The 16,556-nt window shown below is 39.7% G+C and overlaps 1 protein-coding gene across 6 annotated transcripts in view; it reads left to right on the forward strand.

Moving 5' to 3' along the window:
• Nucleotides 1-3,815: 3,815 nt before the first annotated feature.
• ATF2 (activating transcription factor 2) overlaps nt 3,816-16,556 on the forward strand; it is a 52,204-nt gene continuing 39,463 nt past the window's right edge. For 3 of the 6 annotated variants that reach the window (XM_035567387.2, XM_035567393.2, XM_035567409.2), the window contains exons 1-4: nt 3,822-3,944; nt 7,357-7,397; nt 13,561-13,629; nt 14,248-14,317. In XM_035567387.2, the coding sequence (XP_035423280.1) occupies nt 14,270-14,317 (48 nt within the window). In that variant the 5' untranslated portion in view covers nt 3,822-3,944; nt 7,357-7,397; nt 13,561-13,629; nt 14,248-14,269. Of the gene's footprint in view, nt 3,945-4,119; nt 4,183-7,356; nt 7,398-13,560; nt 13,630-14,247; nt 14,318-16,556 lie in introns of those variants that run through there. The other 3 variants (XM_035567372.2, XM_035567380.2, XM_035567401.2) reach the window with 3 other exon arrangements.

Consider the following 16,556-nt stretch of genomic DNA (forward strand, 5'->3'; position numbering starts at 1 on the left):
TCCCAGTTACACGATGAATTTTGATCACCCTAGAACAAATTTTCTGCTTGGTTCTGATCACTGTCCAGGTTGAACTAAACTACTGGTCAAAGGCATTTAATTGTGGCTAATAAACGTTATTCTCTTACTTAATTAGAGCGTGCTTAGCATCACCTAATTAAAAGGGAGAACTTCCAGCTTCCTAATTTTGTAAAGGCAGTCTTGTGTTTTCTTCCAAACTTTTTTAATAGCAGTAGGATCAAAGCACTTTAACAAAATGTCTGCAGTATCAGCCTTTGCTTCTCACAGCATCTGTCTTCTAATAACCTAAATGCATTTAAGTTATCTACATATACAGCAACATACTATGTGCTCTTACATACTAACTTGGTGGGGGGCTTTGAACATTAAATAATAGATCTGATCTTTCAAATATAGAGTGAACTTTGGAAGAAGGTGAGTAGGTTTAAGAGCTGCCTTGTCCTGCTGTTACTTGAATCGAGGGGAACTATCTAGTGTGACCTGTAAGTATACTGTCCTTCAGGAAATGGAGAAACTCGCTCATGGCTCTTAGATTGGTGTGAGATGGAGGTAAGGCCTTTGTTTTAGTCTGAGCTTAAATACCAAATGGTGTTCACATAGCCTAACTTGAACCTAGCATAAGAGGCTACTTCTCCCGTATCTTCTTTGGAGAGAACAGTCATCTCTGCGAAAGGATTAAATGTTACTCTGGAAATACGGAAAGCAACCTTTTATTTAACTGCAGGTTTGAGTGTAAAATGTGTAGTGTCTTTCAGGATTCAGATCTAGCGTGGTATTAGTGCCCTGAGTGACGAGGTCTAGAAGTGCTTCTCTTTGGGGATTTTTGCCCTAGATGTAGGGCAAATAATGATTATGAGAATTATAGCTTAAAGCTCATCTGTGTACTGCTGTCCTTCTGGCAGTAGTTACATCTGCTTACCTGTATTTCTTTGTTCTCCCTGAATCTTAATCTTCTGTTCTTTCAGTGCTGTAGAAATCTCTACAGGCCTCCAAGGTGGTAGTCTGCATTTGCCAGTATCTTGGACTGGTCTAGGCTGGTATGAAGGCTGAATTACACTCCCAGCTCTACCTAATGCCTGATAAAAATGAAATTAGTGGATTTAAATATATATCTATATCTCTCTATATATATTCTATGCTATTTGGAGCTAACTGGAAATTCCTCTCTAGTTTCTGCTCTCCAATGAAGAATATAATGAACTAACAATTCGGTGAGTTTTTTCTCATCACTTCAGACTTGGGTAATTGTTTTAACTGTACATGTAACTCTGCTAGTCTGTTCTACAGTCATTAATGAGAGTTGTGTTGAAGTTGCATTTAATTGATAGCACTCTAATTTCAGTGAGGGTGCTTAATTCAGGTTTCAGATTTCTGTATCATTGGGATTTGGCCAAACAAGTAACTTCAGACTTGGTTAAACCTAGCTCTGGATCAGTTAATAATACGTACAAGTTGGTTTGCATATGAAATGGCTCTGTTGAGTTATAATTGTTTGCTTGGTGTAGGGAGTTCTGGCTAGCAGTTGTTCTGGAACCTCAGTAAGAAAGCTGAGTGACCACAATTACTGGACTTATATCCAGTCCTTTCCCTTGTGGTTCACTTTTGTCAACATATACTGTTTTCTGTATGGTCAGCCTTGTTTGAAAGGCAGCATGTATGTCAGGTGTGAAACCTGTCCATCTTAGTAGTAGCATCTCCCCAAGCTTGACATGTTTTAAATCACTCTTCACTCACTGGTTAACATGGTCCAAAACCAAGCAAAATTGCTGTTAAGTTGTGCTAACTTTGGAAGAATTGGATGTCAGTGTTACAGATAAAGACTAATCCAGCTCTTTCAAAACATGGAGACAAACCTTCAGGCAGGGAGGGTTATCCTCCTTATAGACAATAAGAGGCTTAGCCAATGAAGAATGGGTGGGTTTTTCCACATCCTAGGGCACGTGGACTCCCTTTATTCCTCCAGTTCCCTGTTCTTGAAAAACAGCTTGGTTTCACTGGTTACTGGATCACTGCAACAGCTCAGTTAGTTTGGGTGGTCTTCCAAAAAGTTGGTGTGTTCCTAAAATCTTCACAAAAGAGACAACTATAAAAAAACATTTGTCTACACATTTAAAAAAAAAAACAAAACTCTGCAGTGATTGGGCAGCAGTGAGCTATCTAAAAGGACTTGACCTTCTCCAGAAAAGCTTACATCAAGAAACATCTCTCATAGGTCAGAGAAACTGGATATAAAGTCCCTTGAGGCAACAGGAGGCTTCACTTTTCCTGAAACCTTTGTTGTGCTTTCAATTTGGAAAGATTCATATTCTCCAAACTAAGGATTCTTCATGGATGGAGCTAGCTGCACTTAACTTCTGCATGCTGTTCCAGTAGATCCAATATCATTCCACCTTTGAAAGTGATGTCCACAAGTATTATCCTGATGTGTGGTGAAAGAAATGTTTATATTAACCAGTTACGTTATTATGTTTTTGCTGCAGGCAAGTGATTCATGCTTCCAGCCCTGCTTCTTTCTTTGTTTTTTCCCCGCTTGTACTCTGTATATGTTTTCTGCAGCAGTTTCAGACTAAAGGCAAAGAACTTGCAGTTGAGCCTTCTGCTCAGACTCAGGATGGATACCACGTAAAGGTAGATCTGCAACCGAATACCTGTTTCAGATACAGCTCTTAGTTGCTCTGTGCAAGAAGTTTAGAACTGTGCATAGAAATAAGATTTCTGTTCCTCTCTGCAGTATCTCTCGTTTGAGCCCTTCACAGCATACTTAGTTAAGAAGAATTCTAATTAAACTGTTTTATCCCACTTTATCTTGAAGGCACTGTACAGCACTTCTGTGAAGTTCTACCAAAGCAATTGACAAGAAATGAAACATACCATGTTGTCTTTTTGCAAGTTCAGGGAAACAGGCAATGGCATTTACATGCTGTAGAATTTGCTTATGCTACTGGAACTAATACTTTATTTTTGAAGATTTTTTTTGTTGTTCATAGTATCAGGTCAAGACTTTGATCAGTTTCAGAAGAAATGATTGATAATTTAAAACTTAATCTGTGCTTCAGAGCACATACCAGCTAAACTGTGCTGATGTCTATGATTAGGATATTTTTGAATTCATCCAAAATGTTTCCGATTCCTTCTGTGTAAAAATTAGGTGAAGCTGCTTACGTTTTACGTTCTTTGTGCTTTGATGCAGTGTTTTCGGTGGAGAGGTAAGTTGGAGGTGTTCAGCAGAGCTGTGGCCTCAGGCACGAGGTAGCTCCTGCCCACGGGGCACCAGAGGGGGGGATCCCAAGGACCATAGCCATGGCAAGGTCTGAGCAGTCCCAAACAGGGATGTGACATGATTCAAGCACTGTGGCTTAGCAGAGCCCCCAGCGCTTCGCAGCCACCCTGCAGCAGCAGGGCCGGAGCTGCACCACAGCTCCTCAGCCAGCGCTTCCACACGAGCCCTCCCTGAGTGGTTTTACCCCGTGTGCCGGAGGGGGCACGGATCTCGTATGGCTTGGCTCCCAGGCCTGTGTTGTGCAAGATGCGGCCGGTGAGGCCTTAAGGCAGCCATTTAAGATCCTCGGCGAGGCAGAGGTGGGTTTTACTGCTCTCAGTACGGGGCAGCAGCGCGATGGCCGCCCGGCAGGCAGCGCCTCGCCGCCGGCCCCTCCGGTCACCCATCCACGCGCGGCTCGCGCGGCGCCTGCTTAGCTACGGCGGCGCCGCGGCCACACCCCAGCCGCGCGGCGCTTCCGGCCACACAGGCACCCCCCCGGCCCCGACCGCCCCGCCGGCGGCGCCCAATCGGCGGCGCGCACCGCCCCTCGGCGCCACGTGACCCGCGCTTCTCCGCCGCCCGCGGAGATGTCGGCGGCGCTCTCGCGAGAGGCGACGGAAGCCTGTGGGGGACCCGGCCGTTAACGCGCGCTGCGGGCCCGGTGAGTTTGTAAACAGCGGCCCCGGCCCCGGCCCCGGCACCCCCCTCCCGCCCCGCAGCGGAGCGCCGGGCCCGGCCCGGGGGCAGCGCCGCCGCCGGGCGCCGTGCGGGGGCTGCCCGGGAGGCGGTAACATGGCGGCGCCGCTCCGCTCGGCGGCGGCCCCCTCCCCCACCGCGGCCTGCGGCTCCCGCCGCCCCTAGAGCCGGGCGGGGCCGGCACCGGGGCCGCGGCACCGCAGGTAGGGGCGGGGGCGGCCGCAGCGGGGCCCGGGCCGGCCTTCAGCCCCTGCCCCGGGGCTCCGCGGGAGGGAGGGCCCGGGCCGTGCCGTGCCCGGCGGCGGGGCTGCGGGCGGGCGGCCGGGGCGCCCCGCTGCGGGCGAGAGGCGTGGGCCCGCCCGGGGCTGGACGGAGCCGGATCGTGCGGCTCCCGGGGCGCCGCAATAACGGGTCCCGCGGCTGTCATGCGGCTAAGGAAGCGGCACATCGCGGGCCTCCGAGCGGGGCTGCGGGCACCGGGATGTGGGGTGGCTGCGCGGCGTCTCGGCACGAGGGTTTTATCCCCCCGGTGTGGGGCTGGGGGTGTGTTGTCGTGCTGCTCCTGCGGTTTTGTCCACCTGCGGCCCGGTTCTTGAAGCGGGATCCGTGAGCGTGCTTCCATGTCCCAGCCGCAGGCTCTGTGACGCTTGCTTTTCGTTATGTTACCTTCTCTCAGAAATGATCTTTCTCCTCAAATAAAGGTAGCCACCCGTTTCTTCATGCTAGAGTGAAAAATTCTAATAGAGCTAGAAATTCTGATTCATTCGCTACTTTGCAAATAACTAAGACTGAATTTCCTATTTCACCTTTCAAAGTAGTATCTTTATCCTCATCTTGTTGTATTCTATTCTATTCACAGCTGTGAACGGCCTTTCCCAAGTTCTTGCTGAATGTAAAGCTACATATAGTTGCGATTTTTTTTAATTAAAAAAAAGGCAAACGTTGCTGAACTTAAGTTTAAGTTACTGCTGTGTCTACATGAGATGGCATTAGATGCTAAATTCAACATTCATTTCAAGGATGAGGAAAACTTTTCTTTGTGGTCCAGGGCTTCTAGTAGGTGTTTTGGATGCATCTTCAACTTCCCATTGAAACATACATCGCTGCCCATTGATGGAACTCGAGCTGTAGGCGTAATTGACGAGCTATAGTCATGTTAGGCATTCACTTAGATTCTCCAAAGTTGGAAGAATCAAAGTTGGAAACTTGTTATATTAAAAGAACCAACAATTTTGTCATGTTGTCATGAACTGCTTGTTAAAAATATGCATCAAAAGAAATGTGAAATAAAAATAATTTCATGTGCACGTGGGGTGAAGCTGCTTTTAAAAAAATCCATTATGAGTTTGTTTTACTACTGATGTGCCATGCTAATATTTAATCAACTAGTTGAGTCTGTGATCTTTTTCACTGTACAGTCATATTTCTGTCCTGATTTGAATTCTAGAAATGTGAACATCTTTGGTACATCTTTTTCCAGAATCTTCTTGACTGTGCAACATGTAACATAAGGTGCTTTCTGGTCCTAAATTTAATCACGCATACTTCTGTGAATAATTTTTGTTATCATGCTGCTACTGTGTTTTTGTGACAGCATTGAGTGGCCTGAAATATGCTACTCTTTTGAATTCTATTAATTAAATTTTGGGTGCATCTATTGCCTAACATTCTTCTCTCATCAGCTATTCTTTTTCTCCCCAAACCATTAACTAAACTTACAAATGCGTGTTTACAGCTTCGGAAAGCTTTACTAACATTTGAAGAGTATCTGTTATTTCTAATATGAACATTTTTATGATGTCTTAAAATGATCTTGAAGTAATGTATTACCTATTTTCAGAGGAATAAACATGATTCAGTAGTACTAACTTTTCTTTGTAATAATGAATAGCCTTCAAATTATCATGTCCTCCTGCATAACTTAACCACGTTTGTTTCAAATCAATAAGGTGCACTCTAAGAAGACATTGAATAGTTAGTGATAGAAATATGAGCCGGTATTTAATAGCTATACAATAGCTTGTATTTCTGCAAGTTGGTGCCATGCTGTTTCCAATTGTATTCTCTGTCAGTCGCAATTTAGCAGGAACTCAACCTGAGAATTTTTCTGTTAGCTTCAGTTCAGATTGGTGTTTGTCTTCAGTTAAGTTATTCCAAGCAATGCAGTGTGTTTCCATTTCTGGGTAAATGCCAATGGTCACTTACTTTGTTGCTTATAGGGGGGAAAATCAGTAAATCTCAATGAGCAACGGGAGTCCTGTAGGGGGATGATCCTAATATTTTAAGGATTTTTTTTCTTTATTGAATTCTAAATTATTGTACTCAATGTTTGTTAGGTTGATGGACAGTATTAAAGCATTCACACGTAGGTAATTGAGCTGATGAAAGTAAGTCCTAATATCTCACTAAGCAAATTGCGAAAAGATCAGGGGAATATTAACTCTTTATATTTCTTCTCTGAGGCTCACTGGCTTTTGACTTGTTTATAAGAGCTGCGTTCACATAGCATGAACTTCCACTAATCAAGGCAGTCGATTAATGAAAAATATCCAAGCCAGGAAGTTGACGTAGGAGCTGCCATCCAGAAGTGTTAGGCCTAGGGACCTTTCTTTCACAGCACAGTCAATGCGCCCTGTCTACCAGAATTGTACCTGCTTATGCAGAAAGCCTGATCCTTTAGCAAAACCAAAGTAACTTCATTGTTTTGTTTCTGTACACGTGACTCTCTGGCCAGTGGACATCTTGTTCTCATTTGAACTTGTTGAGTCAATCGGTCCTCACTTCTCACACGTTTTTCCTCTTACACAGTTGCTGCCTTCTTGTTTATTCTAAGTTAATTTCATACCTTCCTCAGTTTGTCTTAGATGTCAGTTACAAACACATAACTTAGCACATCAGGAAAAAGTGTTCAGCATTAGGCTTTTTTAGAGAAGAATCAGAGCTTCGTGCTGCAGGTTTTGCATTCTTACTTATTGTTCCTTAGAACTCTGAAACTGACCATGTGTTTTCTAGGAAATGGAACAACCACTCTAGTAAGCAGCGAAGTGGCAGTAGTAAAGAAGTTGTTCCTGTTTTCCTCTTTGCCAGTTTTTGGGGCTTACAGCCTTCAAATATTCTGGACTACGACCTATAGTTCTCTTGCAGAATCTACCGAGTCACTTTCTGGTGATTCTGGTTCCTTTATGAGGAGGAAAGTGTTATTCTTTCCGTTTTTTTTTCTCCTTCAGTCTCTTCATTATTCAGTTTTATTTTTTTATGAATGTTAAATTCTATGGTGGCATTACCAAAATACAGTTGGTAAGAACACTTTTTGAAAGTGGTCTCTAATGGTGAAATATTAATTACTTTTGCTTCACCTTTCTTCTTTTGCATTACAGGAAAGTGAAAAGATAACAAAAAGCTGTTCCAGTCTCTCTGGGTAAGTGGAGTGATGACTTTTTCTTCTAAAATGGAGTTGTTGATTTTATTTACTTTATTTCTTGTAAAAGTATTACTTTTACTTATTCACTTTACATCTTGTAAGTGATGTATTCTACACATAAACATCTGATTTCTACTGAAAGCAAAACTTGCAAGGTTGACTGCCTCCATAGGAAACTAGAAATGAAGATCAGATATGGAAGGTGATTAAAATTTATGCTGTACAATGCTGTATTCAAGTATTGCAAGTATAAAAGGTACCCTGTTTGTTTTGATTTGCATTGACTAGTTTGGCTGCATGAGAAAGCCAGTGCTTTTAATTTTGGAGTGGTTAAATTTGGAAAACAAAAATAGCTATTTCTTTTTCTCATCTAAAGAGGCATCTCTGTCAAAATTCCTGCGTAGGGCCAAACAAGTCACTAAATTTAGTTCTTCAGGTAACCGTTAATGTTGCTCTTGACTGTGACAAATATATTCAGTCCGCTTGACTTTAGTTAAAAGCGAATGTGGAGATGAAAGAGTTACGCACTTCAAGTAGAAATCGTAGATTGATAAAGACTTTGAAAATCTTTGAACTTACCCTTTTACGTTACAATTTTGTTTTATAAGATGAAACTTTTAGAGTATGATCTAAAAAATCTTATGCTATTAACTTAAAGCAATTGCATGCTATGATGAGGTCTACATTAAAGCTTACAGAGGGTTAATAACTCTATACACTAAAAGTTTATGGTGCAGTAAAAAGGGGCACAATCCCAGATCAAATGTAAAGAATAAAAATAAATGTTGAATGTACATGGTTAGTCTTGAGAAAATGCAAGCATCTGTAGAAAAATACATCACTGATGGTCTAACTTAAGCCCTCTGTGATGTACAGACATAGGAGGGACTTAATGCTGACAGAGACTTAATGCTAACAGACTACCATCGTTCTGATTTGTGTCCAAAATCTAATACATTTTTTTAAGTCCCACTTGCTCATTGTGTTTTCTAACCAGAATGTATAGATGTGTCTGTAAGTGGTCAGCCTAGCTGCAAAACTTGGGTTTGCAACACATGTAAGCTGGCAGACTCAGGTTGTCCTCTATGGACTGTCCAGTTCAGGTGTGCGTGTGGCGGGGTGACACTCGTGAGAATGTCCGCTCTTTCTTGCTTGTGGGCCAGCAGAGGAATGCTGAAATAGAAAAATTCTAAGGGTTTTTGGTGCTTTTGTTTGTTTGTTTTTGTTTTTCCTTCCAGATTTTGTTTGTTTATAGTTGTCTGTCTTCTCAGCAGATCCCATCCTTTTATATTCAGTTCAGGTTGTTTTCTTCTGTGCTGTTTGTGTCAACTCTGAAATTGCAGGAGGGCAGTTTATTGCTACAGGGTTTAGAATAAGAAATTACGGGGTAAGGCTGCATAGTCCAGGAACAAGTTAAGGCATAAGGGTCTTTTGGCGTATAGCGTGCTTGATGCTGATAAAGTGTTCAGAGGCTTTAGGAGCAAGTCTGACAAGTATTTATAGGTATGTGTGAATTATTTTTCTCAGCAAGTTTGGAGATGTTTTTACAGGAATTATTAATATACATGTATACATTTTAAACAGCTATTTAAATGTTTAATAGAAAAAATTTGAAATGAGGTGTCAGTTGGGTTTTCCATGCTTCTGACATGTAGGGAATTAAGAGAAAACAGAACATTTAGCAGTAAAATATGCCAACAAGATACTGGTTAAGTGTACTATTCTCTTCTTTTACAAGTTGTCTACAGGAACATATTTTACAAGCAAGCCTCGGAGGATGCAGTAATAGTTTCCAGAAGGTGTACTTTAGATGTTTAATTGAAGTCTTATAAAAATATACAAATGATTGTTGAAGCTATTTTTGTGGCACACATAGATGAACTATGGTGTGGTGTGTCATAGAAACACCTTTACTTTTTAAATAAGCTTGCTGTCTTAAATATTAGTAAAATGTTTGCAAACCTTACTGTTATTATTTCTCTCTGTATTATATGCATTTTAAACATGTATACATACTTACAAGTATATAGTTTACTGTGCTGTTTGCCTTCCAGATAATGAGTGGCAAGGCATATGATATTTTAAAGTACTTTGACTTCAATCTGGTTTTTCTTTGTACTGTAAATATGGAACAAATGAACTCCAAAAATGTTAGATTGCATTCTGATTTTAGTATCAAAATTGATTATACTGCCGAGCTTATTTGATGCTTTTCCTGTTCAGCTCTGATTCTGTTTCTCACTGAGAATTGCACTGAGAACTTACAGGTTTCTTCATGCTACTGAAAGAGTTTAGGATTGGAAGGCTTGTAGAAGAAAGCTGTACTTCAGTGGATTGTAATAATAATTATTTCACTGAAGTATTTGGTTTATCTGAAGAGATAAAGTTAAGGCTGGAGTTTCATTTTTAGATGGCATTGCTTCAAGAGCTATCTTTTTCTTCTGCGTGACAAGGTGTTTGCTTGTTACTTGGTTAACAAATGAAGATCTGTATAGTTTATCTGTGGCGTTTGGATTAGAAGTTCGTGTGGGTTGGGAGGGTAATGCTTTTTTCAGGATGCCATTTATCTGTCCTCTGTATAATAACACATTAGGTAGTGTATGAGAGAAAGAAACTAGATCCTTCCTTAGCCTTCTTTCTCCATGCTGAGCAAACTTAGCTCCCTGCTACTCCTCTTGTATGCAGTAGTCCAGCCCTCTAACTATTTTGGTGGGGCCCCAGCTGGTTTCTCTACAGTTTGTCATCTGCCGTGTTTTTAAGGGCTCGAAGCTGGACACAGTACTCCAGCTGTAGTATCGTGAGTGCCAAATAAAGGAGAATAATCACTTTCCCTGATCTGCTTGCAATGCTCTTGCTAATTCAGCCCAAGATGCTGTTAGCTTTCAGTGCTGCAAGTGACATGCTGCTGAATCGAGTTCAGTTTGTTGTCCTCCAGGAGTTACGGGTTCTGCCCCAAAGCTGCTTGACAGTCATTTGGCCCTCAGCCTGTAGTGTTGCATGGAATTATTTTGTTCTAGGTGCGAGCTTTGCATTTGTCTTTGTAATAGGTAAATACAATCCTTACTGATGTGGTTAGACTAATGAATGTGAGCCCTTTGTTTTCCCATCCTTTCAGATCCGGTTTCTATTTAGATTTATAATGTCCAAGGTCTTGTTGGAATGCATGAGTGAACTTCTTTTCTCTTTTATATGCAAAAAATTTAGTGCTTCAAGAGACTTTTTTTTCCTCAGATGTTAGCTGGAATCCCTTTACAAGGCAGTATCTCACCAAGTTCCTTGTGGTCTGCAGTCAAGTAATATTAGAAAGTTCAGGACATGAATTTTTCTCCAACTTTTTTACACTAAGTTATCCAGGAGGACAACACTTTGTTTTCTTTTCTTTATAAACAGGATATTCAAAATTCACAAGCTTCACAAACTAAAACATGAAGCCAGGTAACTACTTCATATGCAAATGCATGCTTTGGTAATATTTGTTTAAAAGAGAAAATGGACAGACAGGAAAAATTCATCTTTATAGATTGTGACCTAAGAAAAATGCTAACAGTGTGGGTGTAGTAGATTTTTATGGCTGATACTATGCACTTGTCAAAGACGCACAACAAGCTATATTAACAGATATAATGCTCTGTAAGCAATTCTGTTAATCAAAATCTTCATCCTTTGGAATAAAAAAAATCATCTTCAACCATTTCTGATAAGGATGTAACTCTTCTGTTCATCATGTATATCTATATGTGTGTATTGCAGCCGTATTTCAGTATATGGTGCCCCAGGATCAAGATTTAACAAAGCTAATTCCTTTCAAGACCTAAAGGAGACTGACCCTGCTATTTTTGAACCTGCATTAAAAAAAAAAATCTGCTTTGCATAGCTGAACAATGCAAGTGCTTATGGAATGGCTTATAAGTGCCTGTGGAGTTTGAAATAATGTACGGTAATTAGGGTGGAATCCTAAAGCTTCATTGAGAAGAACCTTAGTTTTTATTCTAAAGTCTTAGTCATGAGTATTAATTTTGCATATGACATTGTTAATATTCTTTAATAGTGATAGTACCAAGTTCATAGTTTTAGCAGTTCACGAAATATTTCACCTCTTTAGAAACTTGAGACACGTTATGGACTCTCTGCAAAGAACAGCAGAGCAATCTCCATCCCTGATTTGCTTTGGCATCCTGTCTGCAGGACATAAATGTTTCCCTGAGTTGTCAGTGCCAAAGACTCTAAAGTTTCTGGCAGCCATTCATCTCTTCTTGGCTTGTGATCTCAGTCTCAGTATCCTCGTTCTGTTGAATGTATATATTTAGAAGTGATGCTGGAATCTCCCCTTCCCCCCCCCCCCATGTTTTGCTTCTTTGCTGTTTGGTGCCCATGGCCAAGGACACTGGGCTCTCCTTCTCCTTGAAGTAATATCCTTTGCAGTAGTTTTTACCGTACAGTCTTAGAGAAAAGGATCAGGTAATATATGCCCTGCAGATATGAATCTCCGAGGTATTACATCTTAAATGGTTTGCTTAGGCTTATTTGAGCTGTTTTGTGCCTAGTGCTAAATGGTGTATATTCTTAGCATAGTTAGGCAGCTTTCAAAAGCCTTACAACTTTTCATGACTACTCTGTTGGGGGAGAGATGGATTTATTCTGCTTATGATCGTTAATCACAGAGACATCTTTATACATCAAGCCAAGCTGAGGTCAGAACTAACACTGTTAGATCTCCATACAAATACCCATGCTTAGAGATGAACGTGTTTCCTCCAGAGTAAACCTTCAGATGGGTTAAGAGTGCTTGTCATCTCCTGGCTAATTAGATAAATTGGTGCTTTTTTTTCCCCTCCTGTTACTGTTATTTTAAGGTCAACTTAAAATGAGATAACTTTAGTGAATAAGTACTCATCACTGTTGGGTTTACTGATGTGACAGTATCATAATTTTATGTGTTTGCTGTACCAGTACTTCATTATTTTTAGTCGTTGATGTCACACTATCTACATATTACTATTATGCTTGTCTAGCACAGCTTGTCCTAATCCCATGCATGTCCCTCTTTCTCTTCCCAAAGTGGACTGATGCTTGCTTATAGAATGAGAGTGTAACTGAGAAATGCACTCTCCTTTCTCTTCTCCCGTCCTCTCTCCTTCTCCCTAACCCAGAAAACAGAGCCAGTGGATTCATTTTGCTTTGCTGGAACCCAGAAAAGGAAGGGGCTGAGGGAAAGGCTCATGCTACAGTAAGGTCCAGTAACCAGGAAAGTATTAAAAAACAGCAGTAGAGCCCAGTATGAACTTGAGAGATCTTGCAGCCAAATGATTCAGGAGCAGAGAGCTCAAAATTATGAGATGAGGGACAGTTATACCTCCTGGCCACAGCTTAAAACCACCTTGACCACTTATTCAAAAAAAATTAGTACAATATCATTGATACTTCATAGAATTACAAGGCTTTTTTGTACTGGTATCGTGAAAAATTCAAATAAGTCACCACGTTTGTACCAAGGCTTATGGTACAGATGTGTCCGGGTCTTACCAAGGTGGAAGGGGAGAGTGGGACAGCAGATCTGCGTGACTTTTTTTCCTTGCTCTGATATGAGAACAAACAACGTATTTCTTTTCATTCTCTACCTAAAGCTTCCTTGCATAATTTAGAATATTTTACCTAAGTTAGAGCATCTGACCTGAAAAGACTTTCTTTGCTTGTAAAAACTTCTGTGATGCAACAATTTGTTGCAGGCATCCAGCTATGAAATAAATTAATTGGAAAAAATCTGTAGTTCTTAAGTATTTTAATTCTTCTTGGTGGTATCCTTGAAACTTTATTAGTTTAGTTGTTGCCCTCACTGAACTTTACGGCTAATATGAGGGCTGATTTTTTTTTTTTTTTTTTTTTTTTTTTACTTTTGTATGGGAGTTCACACTTCAAAAATGAGGGGTACTGGAATTTTTTATTAGAAGAATATGAATGAAGTAGTTTGTCCAAAAGAATTAATAGTAGAAGCACCTTTTTCTTTCTGAAAGAGGCAATACTTAATTGGTGGATCTGTTGAGGTAAACAGTTTCTTCAAAAAACTGTTGTATTTCGTTATAACATGTCATTTATCATTACAAAATTATGGATTGTTGCATATTTAACAGGCATAGTAATTAATATCTTCTTTCAATTACAGTTCATTGCCATGAAAAGGAGGATATGATAGCTTGCCCTATGAAACAGGTTTATATGTGAAATCTGGCAGGTATGTGTATCAGTATGTGTGGTAAGTATGCAAATCAGCACAAAATATAAGAGTGTTAGTATTTATTACTTCATTCTTAAATGTTTTTAGTCTGTTAGTAATTCAGTTGTATAGCTGTGATGTTACTAAAGTACACATTTTTGTAGTTGTATTTGTAAAAGATGACATAAAGGGCATCTGCTAACTTTGCATTACAGATTATGAAAAAAACGACAGAATCAATCACTTTCATCTGTTGGCAGTGTATGCTTGAGTACTCAGTATTATCCGCTGCTTTGTTCTTTTTGGGGGAAGGGAATTGGGTAGTGATCACAGTGTATTTTCATTTCAGTAGCAAGCTGTCTTACTGTGTTTTCAGATATGTTCTGCAATTGATCATTTTGCATACAACTACTTGCCTTTCTGACTGAGATGCACATTTTAGACTTACTATGTTTCTATTTGGTTTTGTGTACCTTGCAGAGTTGGGAGTCCAGATGCTACTTATGTCTTCGTTATTTAGATTCTTAGTGCAGCTAGAAGGCAGAAGTTCTAGAATATTAAAATCTTCTGTGGATGTGACTGTATTGAAAACTTGTTGCGATATTTGTAAAATGTTTTCCACTCTTTTTAATACAGGTAGCACAACGACCTGTGGAATATGAGTGATGACAAACCCTTCTTATGCACTGCCCCTGGATGTGGCCAGGTAATGGTCTGACTTGAACTTATTAACATTGATCAAGTAAAAGTAAAACAGTGAAACGTATTTCAAGGGACTGAAGAAAAGGGGGTTTATGATGATCGGTAGAAAGTATCGTGTTTTCCAGTTTTGCTGAAAAGCAGGTGACAGCAAGAAGTTCTAGCATTTTAATTGTGTTTATTCAGAAAAACGTTATCCATACAAGGAAAAGATAATTAAATTACCCTTTCAGAGCTGAACACAATTTCATTTGTTAACCCTGCCTTATTTGTTTTCATGAATATATATATATATATATATATACACACACATTTTCATATTCACTAAATGTAATTTGTATTAGGTAAGCTGCATTTTTCAGAATATTTCAATGTTAGTGGGAAGCTCATTGTGAAGTTTGCAGGCATTCTCTGCTTAAGTCTATTAAAAATGTCGATTTTCTTTCACTTCAGAGTAGTTTAATACTTTGATTAATCTTCACATCTACGGTGACTGCAAATATAAAATAACTGTAATTTATGTATGTTTTTGTTTATGGGAAATGCTAGAAGTATACATGCCACAAAATGTGTTTTGAATCCTACAGTGCTTGTAACATATTCTGTTAAATAGCATTAGTAGATATAGCACTGAGTGAGTAGAAGATAAAAAATACTATTAATGAATGCTTTAACAGATGGTTGCTTAAAAGGAAGCGGTCTTAACACTTTTAATTTAGTAACCTGAAAATGAATGAATTTACGTTTATCTGCTGCATGAGATTGACATCCCTGCTGCCTTTATAGAGAACTAATTTCTTAAGCTGGATTTTTTCCATTATATTAGTGCACTTGGATTTATTTGGATTTTGAGTTCAAAATATTTCTATTCTTATTCTGAAAACATAGTTTTTATGATGACTGACAGTGTTAATGTTATATTAATAGAACATTTTGTATTTAAAGCTGGAAAGAACTAAGATTTCTTATGTCTAATATGTTCAGAGACATAACAGAAGAGGACTGCCTTCTCCTAAGCAACGTTTGTCCTCATTCTATTTGAATCTCATTTTGATGTAAGCTCTGTCAGAAGTGTTTTGCCAAGTAAATCTCATATAAGAAGCATCATGGGGCTACAGCAATCCTTGATTGAAGTGAAGGAGGAAGTTTATGTACCGGAGAATGGGCAAAGCTTCTCCAGATGCCAGATCATGCTATAGAATAGAGAGGGAGTCTGGATATGGAGAACCTGTTCCCTCCAGAGGAGTCTTTCTATCTCATAGTGCGGACAGATGTATTTGAGGCCTACTATGATAAACAGCAATATTTGTGGCTTATGCCACAAATGTATCTAGACATAAAACATAGGAGCTATGGATAATTGGACGTTTAGTCCTTGGCAAGGGGAGTTCTAATAAAAAAAAAAAAAGTGTCTGGCCTGTATTATACTGCCTTTCAGTAATCTTGCATTTTTATATCCCCTTTCAGCTCCACGTGACATGTCCTTTTTCACAGAAATATTCTGGATAACTGTGCTGTGAGGTCAACTAAGCTTCCCATTTTGTTTTCTGAAAAATTATGTTTGATGGGTATCACACGGGACATATGTGGAGTGACTTGAATGATTGGGGAAAAATCAGAAACATAATTTGGGTCCCAAATGTTCATAAAGGAAAGTAAGAGAATATTTTGTAGATGTGTTCTTGTTAGGAAGCCTGTATCTGGGGAAACCTTTTTTTTTTAGATTATCTCAATTGAAACACTAACTTTACCTACAATTACAGAGACATAATGAATTTCAGGTTAATAGAAGTAAGAATCTTCAGTACATAGTTTGTCTACCTACTGCTTCTTTCACAGAGTATACCCCAGATTTTGGAGGAAGTATGCAGAACACTGCTGGGATGCGTCTGAAAACTTGAGAGTTCTTAAATTGCTTTTTAAATTGCTAATAAGTTTAGTTCATTCACAGCCTTTCAGTTGTCTGATGTTCTAGTGTTTCCTATTCTGTCTGCCTCTTATGTTATATAGTAAGCTGTTAGGGGCAGGCGCTATACTTTATTTTGGTTTTATGCTATTAAATACAGTAAGTCTGTGTTTGTGATTACAGATAATTCTTTTTATTGTGATAATACAAACAATACAGAATTGAAATAGTGATGATCAATTACTAAACATAGTCAAGATTTGTTAGTATAGCAAATGGCTGTTTGCTAGTGGCTGATGTAGTCTGCAGCACTCTGCAACTTTATCATGGACTTCTGATG

Source organism: Cygnus atratus, chromosome 6 (assembly GCF_013377495.2).
Source record: "Cygnus atratus isolate AKBS03 ecotype Queensland, Australia chromosome 6, CAtr_DNAZoo_HiC_assembly, whole genome shotgun sequence".
NCBI lineage: Eukaryota > Metazoa > Chordata > Aves > Anseriformes > Anatidae > Cygnus > Cygnus atratus.